This window comes from Hetaerina americana, unplaced genomic scaffold (assembly GCF_022747635.1).
Source record: "Hetaerina americana unplaced genomic scaffold, ioHetAmer1.1.p SCAF_2, whole genome shotgun sequence".
Taxonomy (NCBI): domain Eukaryota; kingdom Metazoa; phylum Arthropoda; class Insecta; order Odonata; family Calopterygidae; genus Hetaerina; species Hetaerina americana.
The window spans coordinates 16,749,868-16,770,200 of record NW_027286763.1 but is presented as its reverse complement, the minus strand read 5'-3'; the positions used below and the strand labels follow the sequence as shown (position 1 = coordinate 16,770,200).

Here is a 20,333-nt window from a genome sequence, read left to right as displayed (position 1 = left end):
GAGGTCGTTGTCGTGAACATTGGTGCGGCCATTTTTAAACTGAATGCACCACTGCCTCATACCACCCTCACTCATTATTCAATCTCCGTACACTTCCCAGAGTTGTGTACAAGTATTATGAACAACCTACATAAGTTGCCTACTGCTAACAAGAATTTTTAATTGGCTTGTGGCTTTTTGCCACTAAAAACCTAATCACAGATCACACTTCACAACTCGTGGGATTTTCTATTACAGCACTCATTTTAACAGTTTGCTGTGAGCAAAGTTGAAGAACCACAGTTTGTTGACTACCACAGCAGGATGTGTACTGAGTGTAGGGATGTTTAGATAACAAGATGGTGGTCCACCACCACGCTAGGCCAAAACGTAAGTTACTTTCTTGACAGCCCTGATATATACTTGATTTGGGACTGGCGCCTTAAGGAATGAATATGCTAACTATGAATGCCCTATTGAGATGCCAATCTATTTTGAATCAGCGAAGATTGAAATTATGAGATTATACTCTAAAATGAATAAAAGAAAAATGTAGCTAAATGCAATTGATTGATTTCCCTAATATATAGGTATTTTAAAATAAAATTCCCACTAGGCCGATTTCAGAGGTTCTTTAAAACACAGCAGCCTACACCAGCCATTTGTCTGGACACACAATACTGCTCATGTGCTCTAAAGTAATGGGCTTAAGGTTATTTGATAAACTTCCCCATGAAATCAGATATGAAACAAAAGTAGTATCTGCCTGTTTTCAAGAAAATCTATTGAATCTATTGAAAAATAATATTCCAATTTATAAATGAATATCTGTAATTGTCACACCACATCAATTCTGACTTAACCAAATGCAACAATATGCAAATATTATAGTATATGGGTGTGTGTATGTACTTGCATATATATGTCTTATTCATGTATTATATTTAAAAAAAAATTGTGATATAAAGTATAAGTTTAGCATAAAAGTATAAGTTAAAGTATATGTTTGACATATTTGTGGACCTAGTTTCTGGACAAATGAATGAATTATTATTATGTAATAATGTTAAACGTAACTCAAGAAGGGACAAGCATAGGTCATATATTTTCTATTTATGTGTAACTAAAGTGATCCTGTCTTTACCCACCAGGAGTGATAACATCTTTGTGTGTTGACTCCCGTCAAAGTTGGCTGACTGTTGGAACTAGCAGTGGTTACCATGTCTGTTGGGACTTGAGGTTTCAGTTACCCATTTCAACCATTGTCCATCCAAGTAGTAAGTACTACTTTTTTATTTTAGTGGTATACATTCCCTGCTCTGTATTTGGTGATGCTGATATGCTAAACTTAGTAGGTATAAGTACTCACTAGGGAAACTGTTTACGGCTATTGGAGTTTCAAATTCATTATATAACTCACTAGGGATGTCTTAAGCAGAATTTTCCCAACAAATCAACTAAGACAAATGACATCAACAAATCAAATTGGATTAGAGAGAATGCGTTGGGGGTTGAAGTTCAAGAGCAATTACAATAAAGGACATGGTGGGACGTGGAATAGGCAATTCTAACGTCTAAGGTCTAACATCTCAGTGAAAGGCTACTGATTTCCCATGCATTTCCATCCACCACGAGTATCCGTGATCACTTCCCTGACACCAATCAAGGCCCTTCCATAGTGCAGGACTGCCCTAGATTCGATAATCTCCACCATAGCTGCCAAAAGTCAATTAAATATTGATACCAATGTGACTTCTATGTGCGTGAGTTGTCATTGTATTTTTATGACTGCTCATTCATTGTTATTTTATAGTTGGTTGCGTGATTCATGCCAATCCTATTTTTTTGTAATTAATTTTGCTAAGGCACGGGTACGCTATGCAGTATTTGTATGCTTTAAATTATTGATCCTGTTTATCTATCAAGGACCTTTTAGGTCAAAAGCAGATAATGCATGTGGATTCTATTAATTCCTTTTTATTGGTTAGCCCTTCTTATTTTGAAAACATTAATGTGCAGTGGTGGTAATACAGAATATTCCCACAGACTATTAAAACAGAATGCTGTTATATCACCTGCTACTGATTTCAAAAGACTAAGTTACATATTTCAAGCCATAAATTGTTTGAATAATATTTTCAAATGGTATTTTTTCGTTATTCTTTTCAACAGCATGGTTACTATATCAAAGATGTCTCATTTATCAGACCTAGCCATGTTTGCATGATGCTGGAGTATTTCTGCATGTAATAAAATTATGTAGGTTTACTCTTGTTTATATTTGAGAGTGATGAACTAAAATATCTTTTTTGATTAGATTATATGCCTGCTGATTCTTTCAACAAAACGATAACGTTCTGTATGGACCAAGGTTCACTATCATAATGCTCTGCAAGCTGTCACAAGGAGTAGCTGGGGTTGTTAAGAGGTCTTTTGTGTACTTTGGGTGCTTCATGTGGCGTAGTGTTCCTAGTGGGATGCTTCACTCGTTTTCCCTGGAAGTTATGCGTCCGCGCTAAATACGTGCTTTGTATTTTTCAGGGGCCAGAGTGCGGAGACTTGTCCGGCACCCCCTGGAACAGTCGTGGGTCATTTCTGCTGTTCAAGGACACAATGAAATTTCACTCTGGGACTTGGAAACTCAATCAAGGCGGGCTGTATTATGGGCTAGCCCATCTCCTCCTCTCTCTCAAACACAGGTTAAAGCCTAATAATTATATATTTCCTGACAATCTGTTACTTAATATTCCTCAATGTCCTTGTCCTGGTACAAGGTCGATTAAAAAAGTTCCGGAACTTTTTGAATAGTGTGCCGCCCAGATGGATATTTTTTAATCAGCTTGTGTCAGCAGAAACTTCCTGAATAACCACCTTCATTCATTTTGTTGATTAGTTATGGCCATTAATGTGAAGGGGGGTTTGTGTAGTGCGGCAAAAAATCAGATCTGTGGAAATGAGCTCTTGGAAGGAGCAGCTTCTGTGAAATTCTAAGTGAACTCTGCAAATCTTTCACAGAAAATATCGAGTTGATTGTCAAGGCTTATGATGAGGAGGCTATGAAATGTACCCCATGCTAATAGTGTTTTACCCGACTAGAAATGGGATGGCAATTGGGCAGAAGACGATGAGCGTTCCTGATGACCATCAATGTCGACTGATGACTCCCACATTGAGAAAATGAACAATCTCATTGCTGCAAATCGATGTTTGACTGTCAGGAAACTTGCAGAAGACTGTGGCATCTTGATTGGCTTGTGTTATGAAATCCTGACTGAAAAATTGAGGATACATCGTGTCGCTGCCAAATTTGTGCCTTGCCTGATGACAGTTGACCAGAAACAACATTGAGTTCAGGTCTGTCAAGTTCATGTTTGATCAAACTGAAGAGGATGAATCCTTCTTGTCCAGGACCATAAAAGGTGATGAATCAAGAGTGTTTATGGACAAGACATGAAAACAAAAGTGCTGTCTTCATAATGGATTGGTGAAATGTCCCCCTGCCCCAAAAAAGCTGCAGCGTCAAGAAACTTGAATATTCTCAGGGTTATCTCCTGCAACAGGTTTTTAATCATGACAAGATGGGTCTTTTCTGGAAGAGGATGCTGAAGAAAACCGGTGTGTCAGAAGAGGATAATGCGTTGCCCAGCCATAAGGCAATGGGAGACCATCTCCAACTGCTATTTAGTGCCAATGTAGGCGATGATTTGAAATGAAACCCCTGCTTGTTTACCTTCCAGAAACTCCACGATCCTTCATGGAGTGTGAAGTCAGGTAGAGCAGGCTAAATGTGATGTGGAGATTGTGGGAAACTGTTGCATCGTACCATGCGTAAGAAGTATTGCCCTAATAAAGCAGTGGCTCTACAGCCAGAAATTTATTTAAAGATAATGGAGAGTCGCATTTTTACAAAATTCGGGAGCATTGGCCAAAAGAAATGTTTGTAGACAGATTTCTAGTTAAAAGGAATTAGGATTGTATCATAAAAAATAAACTAATTATTTCCATTCTTTTTTGTTTTTAAAATCGAATTTGCATTACAGGTGGGTTCATGCCATGGTAGAAGAAAAGATGAACATGATACATGATCCTAAACAGTGTGCTTATAAATTTCTTTGAATAGACCTTGCTCATTAGTTTTTGTTTCTGCAGGAAATTCACTATCATATTTTACGTTAATTTATATGTGAAAAAATGTGTCACTAAACAAGTGTTTCACTTTGCCATAAAGATTGTGGAATGAATTATGCTCATTGTATGAGGTTCTACTGTACTAAATATTTTTGGCAATTGGTTTAATTTTGAATCACATCACTGTAGTCAACAATGAAACCTCTCAATTCTCAATCACTCCACAAAATTATCGATTAAATGTGGCATTTAAATATTGGATCTTAACATAATTCAGGCAAGACACAATGATAAAATTTTCAATTTTGCCATTTCTTAGTGTAAGAAAGACCAACATGCATGCGAATTTCATGTAATTATTGATATGAGAGTGAAAAAATACTTGTAAACATATAATTGCACTTTCCTTGTAATTCCTCCCATTTCCTTGCTGAGTGAGTCAGCTGAGTTTCACCTCGGTCATTCATAGGGTTGAGCTGGTTACCCAATGTCTATGTATCCTTGTTAGAGATCCATCTCCCCCTCATGCAAAGTTAAGTGCAAGATATGAGAAGTATTTGTAACAGTTTTTTTCCAGATGTCAGTTTTTATTTTTTGTATGCTTCCTATTTTTCATGAATATTTTCTTTGCCATCATTAAAATTATGCATAGAGTCAGGAAGAAGTGACTCAACCTGCATTCATAACGCCACACCGGAAGGTCAAGCAGTACAGTACAAGAACTCAGTGACCCCTCACAAACTTGCCAGCTGCTGCATTTACCAATGAGATATTTTATTGAATTCATGAGCAGTGTGTATTTGTTTAAGCTGTTAAGTTGTTTAAGTTGTTATTAGTACTTTCTTTGCATTCGTTGGATATTGTTATCATTGAAAATGATGGAAGAGATGTGACCAACAAGTTTGCTTTTAACTTGAAAAGAGTAGCGCTGAAACTATTGAATTTATACAGAAGGCCTTTGGGGATGAGTGTACGGGTAAAACAATGGAAAAAGAGTAGTACAAGTAGTTTAAAAGATGGTTGCAAGTCTCTTGACAGTGACCAGCATTCTGGCCAAGGTTTGCACTCAATAACACTGGAAAATATTGAGTAGATGTGACTTGCGATTGAAGAAGATTATTGTTTGACTGTGCGTGAACTAGAAAGTGATCTTGGAATCCTGAAAAATTCTGAAGTTATGTTTAGAGAATTCTGAGACTTAGGGGATTACTCTCAGGTGAGTGTCGACTTGCTTCTTCATCATGATAATGTGCCAGGGTATTCAACCGTGTGCAACAGTTTTTGGCAAAAAACAAGATTACACAACCTCACCAGCCTCTGTCATTCATGGAGTCATGAAATATTCATTTTAATTTCACCGATATTTAGTTCTACATTAGCCCCCTTCACCTTTTACCAGTTCCCAAGAATGAAAATTCTGCTTTAAGGGCACTGGTTTGACAACATAGAGATGATTCAAATGTATGTGACGAGTGCACTTAAGGTGGCCATTTTGAAAACGGACTTCCAGAACTGTGTCAGGATGTGGGAACACCAACGGGAGCATCTTGTTCAGTTGGATGAAGATTATTTCAAAGGATGCCTTGAGCCGGATGATGAAGAATATTGCCACCCCAGAGTTATTATCGTTGGTCGGATTCTTTTGGGGCAGTCATTGTATATGAGAAAACAAAGTGGAAATTTTGACTGGGAAATATGGTTTGAGACTGTCACTTGATCTCTCTGTATGAGAATGTTGACTAGAATGCAGAATGATAACATTTTTTAAACAGCTCCTGATTTAAGAAGTGAAAGTATAAAAGATAGAGAAATACATAATCAAGTATGCACTTGTATATTTAGAAATGAGACTGGTGCTTTAAATGTGGGCATTTACCTTTCAGCAGTTCACCTTGGGTTAAAAGTTTAAGCTAAAGAAGATATGGTATCTAAGCTTTTCTATAAAGAGCTTGTTGGGATTAAATATTCTGGATGACTTAATTGAAGCTAATGTGGTTCCATAGTTGCTCCAATATATTTTCTTTCCAGATGTCCCCGCACAGTGTGTGCACAATGGCGGTTGGGTTAGTCGATCGAGCCCCTTTCCTTCTCGCTGGTGGAACGGATATGCGCTTGAGACACTGGGATCTGGAGTCGCCATCTTCCTCTTGCATTGCAATTCCAGCTGCTTCAGACCCACCACACATGGCATCTTCTGTCTCCTATGAGTGAGTGTGTTTTTATGGAGTCCCTGCAAAAGGACTTGTGAAGTTAGATTAGCCTGGGGACCCAGATCCTTTTTTATTCATTTAAATAGCATCATCATTTCTTTCAACCGACCTGTAGAATAGCTAGAGATTATGGTTCTCACTTGGAGAATTGGAGACAATAAAGTAGTAAAAATACTTATTTTCATATTAGAAAGCAAATTTAATTTGGGAAGGGCATTTAAAAAAATAAATTTGACATAAGTCAACAATTTAAGCAAAATAGGTGCACATTTGTTAATACAGCTAAAAAGGTTTAAAAATCCTTTGAAAACCTTTATTCTAACTCTACATATCCTTTTAAAAGTTTGACGATTCCCAGCGCAAATAGCGCACTTTTTGACTCCAAAATGAGCTCTAAAATTAGACTATATCTTATCGGCAGAGGGTACAGTAATACCACTTTAACAAATGAGATGAAAGCCAATTTTCCAGATAAAACGCTTACTATCAAGTATTTTTCCTGAACCAGGCATAGAAAATGGTTGTCTTTATTACAAATTTCGATGATATCACTCTTCTGAGCCAGTAGCAAGCAATCAAGTTTTAATATTTTGTTAAAATTACTTCCTAAACAATTTGCCAAAATTAATGGTAAATAATTTAAAGGTAGTGTGTTTAGTTGCATTAAATATGTTGCTTTTGCAAAACTTATGTGCCTTGGGCTAGAGGGGATGTCATCCCCCTGCAAAGACCTTGTATCTTGGTGTAGGTGAATGATTTTTAAGCTTTGAAATTTTTGCAATTTGTATCTCTCCTAATAAACTCAGTGTCCTCGGGCACTCAACCTTAGGTATAATGAGACTGTTATAAAGATATAGAAGATGATTGCCTTTAATGCAAATTTTGATTATATATCAAAATAATAACAAAAACTAAGCTTTGCATTAAAAGTTAAAATTAGAATAACCTCAAGGGATCTAAATAGAGAAGATTTATGCTTCAGAATGTGGAAATGGGATGGCTGAAAGGCATTTTGTCCCTCATTCTACTGAGATGATAATATGCGAGTGGAAAAATTAGAAAATGGAATTAGTAAATTATAGTATTAAAGTAGATATGAGTTACAAAACTATATTTTCTTGGGCTCTTAAATGACGAAAGCTTGAGCAAGGCCAGCAGTTGAAGTTAGTTGCACATGTTGAGAGCTGGATGATAAATCATGAGAAGAATCGGAATACTGTTTCAACAAAAGTGATTTTTGTTGAAGTGAGAAAATTAGCTAGAAATATTTTTATTTAAATAGCAAGAGATTATTACATTGAATCTTATCTTGTAAATCTTCCTCATTCTTTAAGGTCGCGGTTAATTGATGGAACAAATGTTGTTGTAGAAGTGGCTCAGTCATCGAGGCAATACTCTAGTCATCACCACCAGCCAGGTCCCCCATCAAGTGTGCTTGGGTCTGGGCCTCTGCGCTCCAGTTCCAGTCTCAGCATGGGGTCCGTGGGAAATCCAGGATTGGGGTCCAGTGGGGGCCAGGGTATCAGCTCTGGTCAGGACTGCCCGCGCCCTGGTCCAGAACAGCCACCTGCTGGCCACCATGACTGGATCAGTGATGTGGCCTTGTGTCAGGCAACTCAGTGTTTCCTACTCACGGGATCTCGGGATGGTGTAATAAAAGTGTGGAAGTGAAAATTTATTAACTTCAGTATTTATTATTCAAAATCTGTAAAGGTATTTGTAATCTGTAAATCTGTGCTCTATAATGTATATAAGTTCCTATATATTTTGGTGTACTAAAACATTTTATCAGTTAAGGTAGCGGAACTGATTCATTTTTCCTTAAACTGTTAGATGATTTAAAAATTCGGAGTCCTCCCAGGCATCACCAAAATGCGCTTCTACCCATCTTGTATTCTTTTGCAGGAATCAAAAAGGAGATAAAATGGCTTCTCCCAATTGCCCCATGTGCTAATGGGACTGCTTCCGGTCGTTGCCAAAATGCGTTTCTGAGTGATTGAAGAATAACAACGTTTTTTTATTTTTAGTCCATTCAGACTATTTTTCCTTACATTTTTTATTACTTATTTTCTAACCCTTACAAAAACTCTTACATACTATCCTTTCGAAAAACCCTTACTTAAACCCCTTACTAAAAATCCCAAAACCTTTACGAACAACCATTACCATAACGAAGAACCATTACCGCAAACTTTTATGAAAAACCTTTACCAAAAGCCTGTACAAAAAACTCCATAAAACCCCCTTAAAAATACTTCCCAGAAACCCTTACGAAAATTCCTTACGTAAAACCCTTACTGAACTCCATTTCGAATAAGGTTTACCAAAAACCCATATGAAAAATCATTTAAAAACCCTTATTAAAATACCTTATGAAAACCCTTATCAGTAACACTTCTGTTAAACCATTGCTATAACTTGAAAGAAATCCTTACGAGAAAGTTTCCAGAAAATATACCAGAAACCCTTACCAAAAAGCCCTAAAAAACCTTAAGATACTATCCTTATAAAAATATTTATGAAAAACCCTCAATGAATTAAAACCCCTCACAAGAAGTCTTTATGAGAAACCGTTACGAGATACCCTTAAAAAAAACTATCACATATCACCAGGAAACCCTTTCGAGCCCATTTGCGAGAAACCCTCTGATAAAATATCTTACGAAAAGCTCGTACATAACACCCTTAAGAATCACGAAGGGAGAGAGAATTATTCCCAGTCAGTCACATCGGAGACCCGACTTTTTTTTAAATGAAATTTTAATCAATAACCAGGAACATTTACTAAAAACTCTTAAAAGAAACCATTATGCAAATATCTTCCCAAAATCCCTTAAGAAAAAATCTCATGGAAAACTATTTCTAAAAACCCTTACAAAAAAACATTATAGAAACAAATAACTGTATTACAAATAACCCTACAGAATTCCCTTACACCTTTTAAAAACCCATTTTGAAAAACTCTTATGAGAATCCTTATGAAATATTATTTCAAAAATCCCCTTAAAGGAAACCCTTAGGAAATCCCAGACCAAAAACATTAACAAGAAAGACTGATGGAAGACCCTAACAAAAAATGCTTATGAAAAATACTTGGTGGTTTCGGGTTTCCTAACCCTTAAGAAAAGCCTTAGCAAAACCCTTACATACAACTCTGTCGAATAAGCCTTGCTGAAACCACTTATTAAAAACCCTGTGTAAAAAGCCTTTACAAAAAAATATTATTATAAACCCATGCAAAAAACTGTTAATGCAAATTTATTAAATAAACGAAAAATTCTTTACAACAATGCTTTCAAAAACCACTTTGAAAACCTTTACCAGAAACCTTACGAAAAACCCTTACCAAACACCCTTCCGGCCACCCTGAAATGGGCATTTCCTACAATCATCTGTCATCTGCATTTGGTAACGCCATACTAGGCATCTAAATCACCGTCACCCAATTTAGAAGAAGCGTGGCCATGAGTGTGTCCGAATTTGTTTTTAATCATTGTTAAGGGAAGCAAAGTCTGGAACCCCCGTCTTGGACTTCCATAAAAGAAAATAAAACCACATGCATTCATGCAAACCTACGCACTCAGAGGTGTATATATTCAGGAAAAAATCTTTTTAACTTGCATGCCAGCAAACACATATATTATCAACTAACATGCAACTACAAACATAGTAAATATCTATTCAATATCATGGGAAATTAGAATTGAAAAGTAAGATAGGGAAATCCTACTATCACATGGACACTCTTGGTCTCAAACCCCCAAAGACACTGGTAAGGAATGTGACATACCACTGCAGAGAGAGACAAGGAATGGCAGGAGAAACTTGAAAACAAACAAAGCAGGGCAAGAAATACTGTGATGGGCACTACATTCTTTGATGGCAGTCCCATGCGAAAGGTCATGCAGCAAGGGTTTTTGACAGCAAAACACACGATATTGGTGAAAGTGCATGCAATTGAATAGGCGTAATTATTCTCTTGAATTTTGGCAAGAGGGATTTTTGCTATATATAACCCTGCAGTTACTATCCTGTATTATCGATGGGAAGAAGGAGTCTGCTAGTTCTGGCATTTATTTCCCAAATTTTATATTCATGATCCAAGCGACCAATGTATGTCGGAGTGAAAATTATTTGTGAGACGTAGGCCCTGAAACATACGGCTCTGAATTTATTTAATTATTATCAAGTTATAAGATTGAATTAAAAAATATTCAGAATGATTGCTGGAACATATGCCACTTCACTCTTTTTCCCTGTATTGTGTCCAGCTGTGAGAGAAGCATCATGGGAAATGACAAGTAAGTGCCATGGGTAAACACTAGTGGAATCAATAGCAGTAGCTGGTAAGAAGAAACTGAAGAGAAATTAAGCAAATAAAACAGGACTTCTGAATGTTAGGATGATGCTGAGGAAAGAGAAATTAGAAACTATAAAGTGAGAGATGGAGGAAGGAAGGCGGTATTTGAAAAATTTAAATGGAGAGATATGTAGAAGGTAGCACAAAGAAATAATATATAACTGCAGTAAATGCATGCTGGAGGATAAAGTGCAAGGATAGTTTAAAGTAAATTTGCAGGGAAAGGGTGACATGACGGTGAAAGCACTGTCATGAACTGAGAAGGGATAATCCCCAAAACGATATCAATGATTTGGCAGGAAAATTACTCGTCAACCTATGAAAGAATCAAATGGAAAGAATACACAATGTGGTAATGTTATTAGGCCAGCATCTTTAGAAATTAAGAATACAGGGTGGACAGGGGATGGCCTAGGTTCATTCATACTTATTTACAATATATAAAGGACATTAAGAGGATCAAATCATATAGGACCATGGGGCTAGAAAATATCCAACAAAACCACTCCAAGATTTTGAAAAATGTGGAAAGAAGATTTATTATGGGCTAATTTGTAGTATGAGCTAAGAACTAGGCTGGTAAATTTCATCGGATCAGTATTAGTTCCATCCCAAAAAATGGGAAAGGGTGCCCTTTTTGATAAATGTAGATCATAATTAGCTTGATTTTGACTGCAATTAAAGTAGTACTTAGACACTTAGTACTTAACAAGAGGATGCAGACCAGGGCAAATGATTGCTTAGGGGATGGTCAGTTTGGTTTCAGGAAGGGGAGTGACACTCATGAGACCATTGCAATAATGATATCACAAGTAGAAAGGAACACAAGAGTACAGCCAGAGGTTTTGGAGATTTAGAGGTGTTTGGCATAGTAAAATAGTAGACTCAATGAATGAATGAAACAGAAGAGAGTAGTAGATTACAAGGAAATACAGATTGGCAAATTTTCTGTTACCTACACTTCATGTATATTGCATAAGTGTATGTGGCAGATGGAGAATCAGGATGGGAAGGGATGGGAAGATGGGGCTGTCCATTATTGTGTGAGCTTTTCCACGAATAAGGAGAGGAAATGGTAATAGGTAATATTTGCAAGGATGCAAAAGGTAAATTGGCTTAAAAGAAAAACAAACAAAAAGAAAATTGGATGAAGCACTTTGCAGGAAATGTGATGCTGACAGGAAGCTGATTTAGACTGCAATATACCAGGCTCATTTTAATATCCATAAACCCTATCTTAAATATTACAATAAATCAATTTGCTCTGCATAAATCTTTAATTTATTGCTTTTAGATTGCCACTTCTCACATCCACATTTTTGTTTCTCATTCCACTCACCAGGATTAGTCCTCTTCTAATCATTTCTCTTTCAATGTTTTCCTGCCTCTTGGATCCTTGTGGTCCATGTATGTGTATGGGATCCGACTGAAAAAGACCTCATTCGAGAAATTAAGAAGATTCATTGCAGGGTAGCCCGTTTTGTTTAAAACTGTTTAGATATAATGAAAAGCATTGAAGAAATGCTTCTGGAGATGGGTTGGTAATCATTAGAAGAAAGACAAGTCAATGCTAGGTTAAATTTACTAAATAAATTCAGAGCCACATGTTTCAGTGCCTAGGTCTCACAAGTAATTTGCACTCCAACATACATTGATCGCTTGGATCATGAATATAAAATTTGGGAAATAGATGCCAGAACTAGCTGACTCCTTCTTCCCATGGACAATACAGGATAGTAACTGCAGGGTTATAGGTAGCAAAAATCCTTCTTGCCACCCACAGCATCAAGGGAATAATTAGTTTTACTTAAATGCATGCACATTCACTAATCTCATTTGTTTTGTTGTCAAAAGCCCTTCCTGGGACTGCCATTAAAGAATATACATGGGGAGTCCCAGAAGTACCCAGCATGACCTAGAGATGGCAGTAGTTGTTTGAAAAATATCACTTATTGGAAATTATGCAATCTATAAAGCATATATATCAAGTTTGAAGATGCCACGTTGTTTAGTATTTGTTTGGCAGCCATCAATAGTGAACGTTTTCAGTGAATTTGTGAAAATGGAGAAAATTGGTCATTGTTATGTGATACAATACTTTTATTTGAAAGGCCTCAGCCCAACCAATTTAAAGCTGAACTGGATTCTACTCTGGGTGAATCTGCTCCTTTGTTTACAACAGTAAAATATTGGGTAGCAGAGTTTAAATGAGGCTGTAAGAGCTGTCAAGGCGAGCATTGCATTGGTCGACCAAATGAGGTGATGACTGCAGAAACAGTGAAGAAAATTCACAAAGTGATACTGGATGATCGTTGACTGAAAGTGCGTGAGCTAGCAGACATAGTAGGCATTTCAAAAAGTGGGTATTTCACATGTTGCTGAAAATTTGAACATGAGAAAACTGTGCAAGATGGGTGCTCACACTAGAGCAAAACCAGTGCCATAAAGATGTTTCGATTGAGTGTTTAGCAAAGTTTCAAAGCAACAAAGCAGAATTTTTACGCTGTTTCATAACCATGAATGAAACATGAGTCCATTACTTCACCCCAAAACAAAAGAACAATCAAAACAATGTATTCAAAAGGGAGAACTGGCTCCAAAGAAGGTGAAGACTGTTTCATCTGCAGGCAAGGTCATAGTGTTGGTTTTATGGAATGCGCGTGGGATAATTTTCATTGAAAAAAGAAAAGCCATCAACGGCAAGTATTAAGCAAACTTATTGCAATGCTGCAATTTACTGAAGAAGAAAGCGTTTTTTCATCAAAACAATGCACCAGCTCACAAATCCATCATTGCAATGGCCAAAATTCATTAATTAAAGTTTGATCCCCGATGATTTTTTTACTGTTCACAAATTTAAAAAAAAAGCTCGGTGGTCAAAGATTTTCCAAACATGAAGAAGTGATGTCAGCAGTTAATGGCTATTTTGAGGAGCAAGACAGTTCTTATTATAAAAAGGGTATCAAACTTATTGAAAATTGCTGGGAAAAGTGTATAGATCTGAAAGGAGATTATATTGAAAAAAAAATATTTTCCAAAATTTTTGTGTTTTCTTTGTTGAGTCAAGTACTTTTGGGATTACCCTCGTTTTGTGCTTGTCACATTAGTTCTTGCCCTGCTTTGTTTGTTTTCAAGTTTCTCCTTTTATCCTTTAGACATGTCTCAGACTGCTTGTTATAAAGGACATCCCTCATCTCATCCCTGTGTGAGGGGGGGATGAGCTCTTGCTGCCTGTCTGCTGTGGCATGTCACATTCCCTACCTGTGTCTTTGAGGGCATGCATATCCCTGTGACAGTAGAATTCCCCTTCTTGCTTTCCAATTCTAATTTAACACCTTATTGGATACATTTTTCTACATTTGTAGGTGCATGTGCATGTTAGTTGATATATGTACATACGAGGGTACAAGACATTTTTTCTAAAATTTTCTGAGGTCGGAAACTCTTCAGACCACCCTCGTATATTTGCATCGGTGCAACTTAAAAAGGTTTTTGCATAAATATATTTTTCCTCTGCGTACGTAAGTTTGCTTCAAGGTGGTGACTTGACACCTCCCGCACACACCCCTGTGGAGGCTGCGGAGTATTATGCAGATTTACTCCTGGATGCACCACTTTAGCTGCTTTTCATTCATTGCATCTATGACTGTTTACTCTGCTGTGGCCCTCTTCATCTTATTTCTTAATTTCCATCATCATCTGTATGGAGGATACCACCCACACTTTAGACATCATTGTGTCATGCCATATGTCATTGCTGTGTTAATTATTGTTTCATATGTAGATATTTTTATTTATTCTATGTCAAAGTTCTTTCTGCTCCACTTTTCCATTCACAAACCCTATGTTCCAAAATATTTGATATTGTGCTTCTGTCAAAGTTTTTTCTCATGTTTTCATCATTATTATGCTTTATTATGCATTATAATTCTTTCCATATTCACAAACCACATCTTCCAGTTACATTTTTTATCATCCCACTTTCTACCACTATATCCTTTCTGTATAGATTTATTCCTTTCCCATAAGCCTGCAGTAAATAAAATTGAATTTGTATGTGCTTATATCTAACCCAACGCACTGTATTCTTCTACTAATTGGTTTAACCAACTAGTAGAAGTCTTGAACTGGTTGGTTTTAATTTCATATCCTCCTTATCTTCAGCAAAAATATCTCACCATCTGCAAACTAAATGGCAAATGGGCTGCTATCCTTTGGTCTGCTTTCCATCCATTCTCACATTGGGTAGTATTTTTACGAGCATTTGTGATAGCATACTATTTGGCGTGCTCACGCTGAGGTGTCGATGGGTTAATTTGCTGATTATAATCTCATGAATTCTTGAGGCTGTGTTTCCTGTTGCTGCTGTTAGTAATCTGCAAGATAGTTTTCTAAATCATAATGCATTATGTATCCTTTCCCATGGATTTCTGTCTCCCTTGATTCCATCTGAAATACCTATTCTTTTCCTCCCTTCTCTGTGTTTCTTAGCCAACAACCTACCCTCTATAATATTCTTCTGCATCAAACTATCTATCATCTCCTGGATTCACTTGTACTCTCCTTAGAATTCTTATAATTTATTCCCACTATTCTTCTCTCTTCCCTTGGCTATTATCTCTTTATTTGCTTTTCTTTCAGTCAATTGGGAGAATTAACTTTGGTGGTTTCTCATCATCATCAAGAATAGGTTTTCAATGCGACATGATAATTTCCCTACCTGCACCCAATGAGCCCAGATGCCAGAGGGCAATAGGGAAAACATTGATAGGAGACTATTGAGATGTGGGTGTGAAGAATAATGGAAATTGTTACTTCTCACATGACAATAATGAAACAGTAGTTCAAATAGTAGTTCAAATGACGATAGCTTTAGGAGGAGAATTGTAGTTTAAATGAAAAATCATTAGCTTTCCAAAAACGTTCAACCATGGGAGTAATAATTTCCAGAATGAAACTAAGCAATGAAATATATAATGGAATAGTAAATAAATAATGAAATACAATCGCAGCTAAACTTGGTGAAATTCAACATTATAATAATTCTTTCAAGTTCATGTTTTTCTTTGAATTCCCTCATATTTTAATCTTGATGAATATTCATGTTCTCTCAAATTTCTTCTTGTTTACAGATAAACATGCATATAGTATAAATATAGTATAAGTACACATACATTATTATTACGTAAAACCAAATAATATTGAAGTGTATTAGATAGTACAAACCCCTCAGGAAAGTTGCTACAGTGATTCGACATGAAAGTTAAATTGCAAGTTTCCATCACATAAAATCATGTCTGCAAAAGTATTTGCATGTGAGGGGGGAAGGGATTGAGGAGAGTAAATGAGAAGAGGGTATGATGCATGGCTGGCACGGCTCACTTTGGAAAGGAATATGGGAGAGAGGTCAAGTGAAAACTGAAGATGGAGACATAATGACCTTGCAGGTAGAGGACACAAATTTGTTGTGATGTTTTCCAGATTCCAATTTCCCTTCCCTTCCTCTTGCCCCTCCTTCCCCTCTTCTTGCCCCTTTCAACGACCCACCCTCTCCCATTTCCTCCCCCTTTACCTCTTGCCCACCCTGACACCCCACCCCCTTTCCCCTCCAATGTCTCCTCCCCAACCACTATTTTTCTCAATCCTCCATCTCCCCTCCCTTTCTCCCCCATGCCTAGCACTTCCTCTTTTGGTTTCCTTTCTGCCCACTTCACTTTCTCCATCCTTTTCCGTACCCACATTCAAAAAGCCTTCAACCTACGCCTAATACACTGCTTCAATGACCATGTTTCCGTGCCATACACAACCACGTTCCATATTTAAGTTTTGACCAGCCTTTTCTTAACAGCCTTACTAAACATCCCTGTCATCAATTCTCTCCTCCTTGTGGACGGCTCTTTGCCTAACGGAATACTTCCCCTTACGTCTTTACCACTTCGACCGTTTATGTCCAAAACATTTTCCAGAAAGGTAAACTGTACCACCTACTCAAGTTTATTAGCTCTAATTTTAATATTTAACTTAGCTTTTCTCTTCCTCGAAAACCGCAAAACCTTAGCTTTATTTACAATTATTCTCATCCCATACATCTTGCACTGACTTGCGCTTTGCAATGCTTTTCAACATCCCAGCAACGCAAAGCTAAAGCTTTTCATCCGCAAACCAATTTGATTTTACGAATTATACAATGACTTTCACTTCTATCTCCATATCGTCCCATTACTCTTTATGGGGAAGGGGAAGTAACGTAAAAGAACGCAATGAGGCGAGGAAGTTAGGTATGCGGAATTTGATGATATATTTCATTGCAATATGTTGTTTGATGGTTTCTAAGAAAGGTCTCGTTTAGAAATGTATTTGAAATTAGCACCTATGCCAATTAAAAATCTAGCTTGATCGGTGGACTAGTGATTTCAATACTAGTAGATTACTCCCGAGGATTGCCGTAGGGTGAAATTCTTAGAAAGCGTGAGCGGTATAGAGAGAGGGTGTGAGAAGGGGAGAGGAGGGGTTGGAGGGTTGGGGAGGAAGGAGGTGGGGGTGGGTCGAGCGCATCGGAGCGGCGTAACATAGCCTCTCTCGCCCTTCGGAGCGGGGGAAATTTTTCGAAGTGGGCGAAAGGCTGTGGGGGAGTTTGCTGGTGCGAGGCGAGGGAGAGAGGAGAAGAAAGGAGAAATGGCAAGGAGAGACCATCTGGAAGGGCGGTTCATGGGAAGGGGGAAAGAAGCGATGTGTTCTCAGGGAGGCCGGGAGGGGGAAGGGGGGGTAGGATATGGGACGCTTCGCGGATGCGAGCATGCTGCGAAGCACATCGCGAGTCCGACGGGGGCGCGTATATAAGCGTGGTGCCCGGCAGTAACGGACACATTGGCCTCCATCTCCCAGCACGGCACCCACAGCACCGGGACATGAAGCAACAGGTGAGACTGCTTCCGAAAAAAGCTTTCGTGAGGTGTGCGTTGATCGCTAGGGCTTTGTCAGCGATTCTGCCTAGCAGAATTTCTGCTAGCAGCATTTCTGAGCATAATGCATTCACTCTGCGACTCATTCCTGAGGGAGGAAGTTATCCCGGGGCAAGCTTGGATTTAAGGGTTCCATATTAACAAAATCAATCAATCAATCACCTAATTGCGAGGTCATCTGTCGACCGGAATTTATATTTAAAACTGATCGTTACCAGGCAGTTCGGCGGAACTGTAAGTACTAGGTATGCTCGCGTCATCAGATGTTTCGACACAATACAGGCTGAGACAGGGCAGTTGTGCTGAGTCATTGCGGGTGTTCACGTTTTCCTTATTGCTCCTGAGTTTTGCGACAGTATACTTCAGTTGAAATTAATCCAAAAGAAACGATTGATTTTTAATTGAATTTAGAAATCCTACTACTCAAAATTCTCCATGATATATCGTACCTTAATTAATAATTTAATAAATTAAACAAAGTCAGTAAACAGAAGTTATACTTTTCTTCAGAGTTCCTTTTCTAACTCTATCACTCCATATCTTAAATGAGTTCTTAAATAACATATATTTGGTTCAAAAAATATTTTTACCAACGCTATTTAAGAGAGTAAAACTGTGTGATAACTTTCAGAAGCTGATTTGTAAATTTCCACCTGGTATCTGAAATAGATAGTATTACTTATGCTAACATTAATTTTTACCAACTTTCGTTGGTAAAAATTGGTTGGTAACTTTCTTTGGCATAAATTAATTTTTGACATATCGTGTTGATACACTAGGGACAGAGTGTTCATACTTTTCAGATGAAATCAAATTAATTTCGAGTAGCCGGGTTGTAGTTTTAGGGGAGGTGACCGACTGCTGAGGTCATTTGAGCCATTACGGATAAACAGAAAAGGATGAAGGGTGGAGAGAAACCCAGCGTCGGCATTAGCATACTCTTAAGGAAAGGCGCCAAAGGGTCCGCAGCTTAACGTCCCATCCGATGAACGGCGTACTCACTTTAAGTGCTCCGCACAAACCACCTCAAGTAGGGATCGTGATACCAATGAAAAATATCTGCCATATTCGGGATCCGAATTAAGGCCCTCTCGATGGGAAGCGAGTACGTTAGTCACGGTAACATCCCGACTCCCTATCATTTTCGAAAAGGATGTACTTATTCTTTCCGTCCATCGGTGATGCATTTCCATGCCTCGTAATTTTGCACTGAGGAAGGATTCTACACGATAAATTTCGCACATAGTATGTTGCTTACCTTCATTACACTTTCCATTGTAGACGCTCGCCTGTCTCCTGGCCCTTGCGGTCGCCTTAGCGTCCTCCGATGAAGGAGCGAAGGAAGGCGACAAGCAGCCGGAGAAGAGGGGCGTCGGGGGCTTGGGATACGGCGGGGGATTCGGAGGGGGGATCGGCGGGGGGCACTTCGGGGGATTCGGCGGCGGCCACGGGGGATTCGGCGGAGGGTTCGAGGGTGGATATGGCGGCGAACACGGAGGAGGATTAAGCGGGGGACACTTTGGAGGGGGCGGGTTCGGAGGGTACTCGGGAGGGGGTGGATACGGAGGAGAGGGTCACCACCACGAGGAGCACATCAAGACGGTCACCGTCCTCAAGAAGGTCCCCGTGCCCGTGCCAAAGCCGTACCCCGTCGAAGTCGTCAAGCACGTGCCCTACAAAGTGGACAAGCCCGTGCCGTACGAGGTCAAGAAGCCCTACAACGTGTACGTGGACAAGCCGTATCCCGTCACCGTGGAGAAGCCCTACCCGGTCACCGTGGAGAAGAAGGTCCCGTACCCTGTGTACGTGCCACACAAAGTGCCCGTGCCCCAACCCTACAAGGTGTTCGTGCCTAAGCCCGTGCCCTACCACGTGCACGTCCCCGTCAAGGTGCCAGTGCCGCACCCGGTAACCATCTACAAGAAAGTGCCCGTCTACGTGCAGCACAAAGAACACCACGAGGAGGGAGGATATGGAGGAGGCAGTTACGGCGGAGGCGGTTACGGCGGAGGCCACGGAGATGGCGGATATTGATAAAGACTCCGTTTTGCACCGTCATGAAAGAATTCACTCAAAATCCGTCTGTGATTCGTCTCATTTGTTACACACAGATCATGTTAACCGATTGAGATAATCGTTTTTGTTCAAGTTGTCTCAGATTTTTACAATAAATGCTCCCAAATAACCCAAAGATTTATTATTCTGGTTATTATGAAATTCATCCCCCTTGCTATTGCTACTACAATGAATGCACCTTCCTTATAGGGCAACTTGTTATTTTATTTATTCAAATACCATTGATCTTACTTACTATTGTTACGTAGGTTCGCCCCTAGAGTCTTTAAACAATTGAAAATATATTAAAGTGATGAAATGAACGGCGACGTATTTTCAAAATCCTACTTTGCTGCGCCTCGGAATGTTAAAAAAAAACATCTCTTTCATGGTTTTATTAAATACATCATTTACATGGATTAAATTTCGTCAGACGTTTTAACTAATATAGATTAAATACCATAAGTCCACCACCATTCTACCAACCTACTCCTATTTTCCGCAATATGTTCATTAATTCTATTCAATTCACTTTATCAAACGCCTCTTAGAAATTTACGAAACAGAAAAATATATTCGGATTGCATTCTATGTTTCTCTCGACTAGTGATCTCATTACTGTTGTGGCATCACGCGTGA

The 20,333-nt window shown here is 38.6% G+C and overlaps 2 protein-coding genes across 2 annotated transcripts in view; both read left to right on the top strand.

Annotated features, from left to right (window-relative positions):
* Window positions 1-8,113, top strand: part of Vps15 (vacuolar protein sorting 15) — a 56,859-nt gene extending 48,746 nt beyond the window's left edge. The window contains exons 24-27 of the mRNA XM_071584847.1: window positions 1,131-1,256; window positions 2,521-2,678; window positions 6,136-6,314; window positions 7,652-8,113. Coding sequence (XP_071440948.1) covers window positions 1,131-1,256; window positions 2,521-2,678; window positions 6,136-6,314; window positions 7,652-7,988 — 800 coding nt within the window. The 3' untranslated portion in view covers window positions 7,989-8,113. The remainder of the gene's footprint in view (window positions 1-1,130; window positions 1,257-2,520; window positions 2,679-6,135; window positions 6,315-7,651) is intronic.
* Window positions 8,114-17,556: 9,443 nt separating this feature from the next.
* The window catches only part of LOC139687585 (mantle protein-like), a 50,404-nt gene continuing 47,627 nt past the window's right edge, over window positions 17,557-20,333 (top strand). Inside the window, exons 1-3 of the mRNA XM_071584800.1 lie at window positions 17,557-17,597; window positions 18,921-19,122; window positions 19,192-19,571. Coding sequence (XP_071440901.1) covers window positions 17,586-17,597; window positions 18,921-19,122; window positions 19,192-19,571 — 594 coding nt within the window. The 5' untranslated portion in view covers window positions 17,557-17,585. The remainder of the gene's footprint in view (window positions 17,598-18,920; window positions 19,123-19,191; window positions 19,572-20,333) is intronic.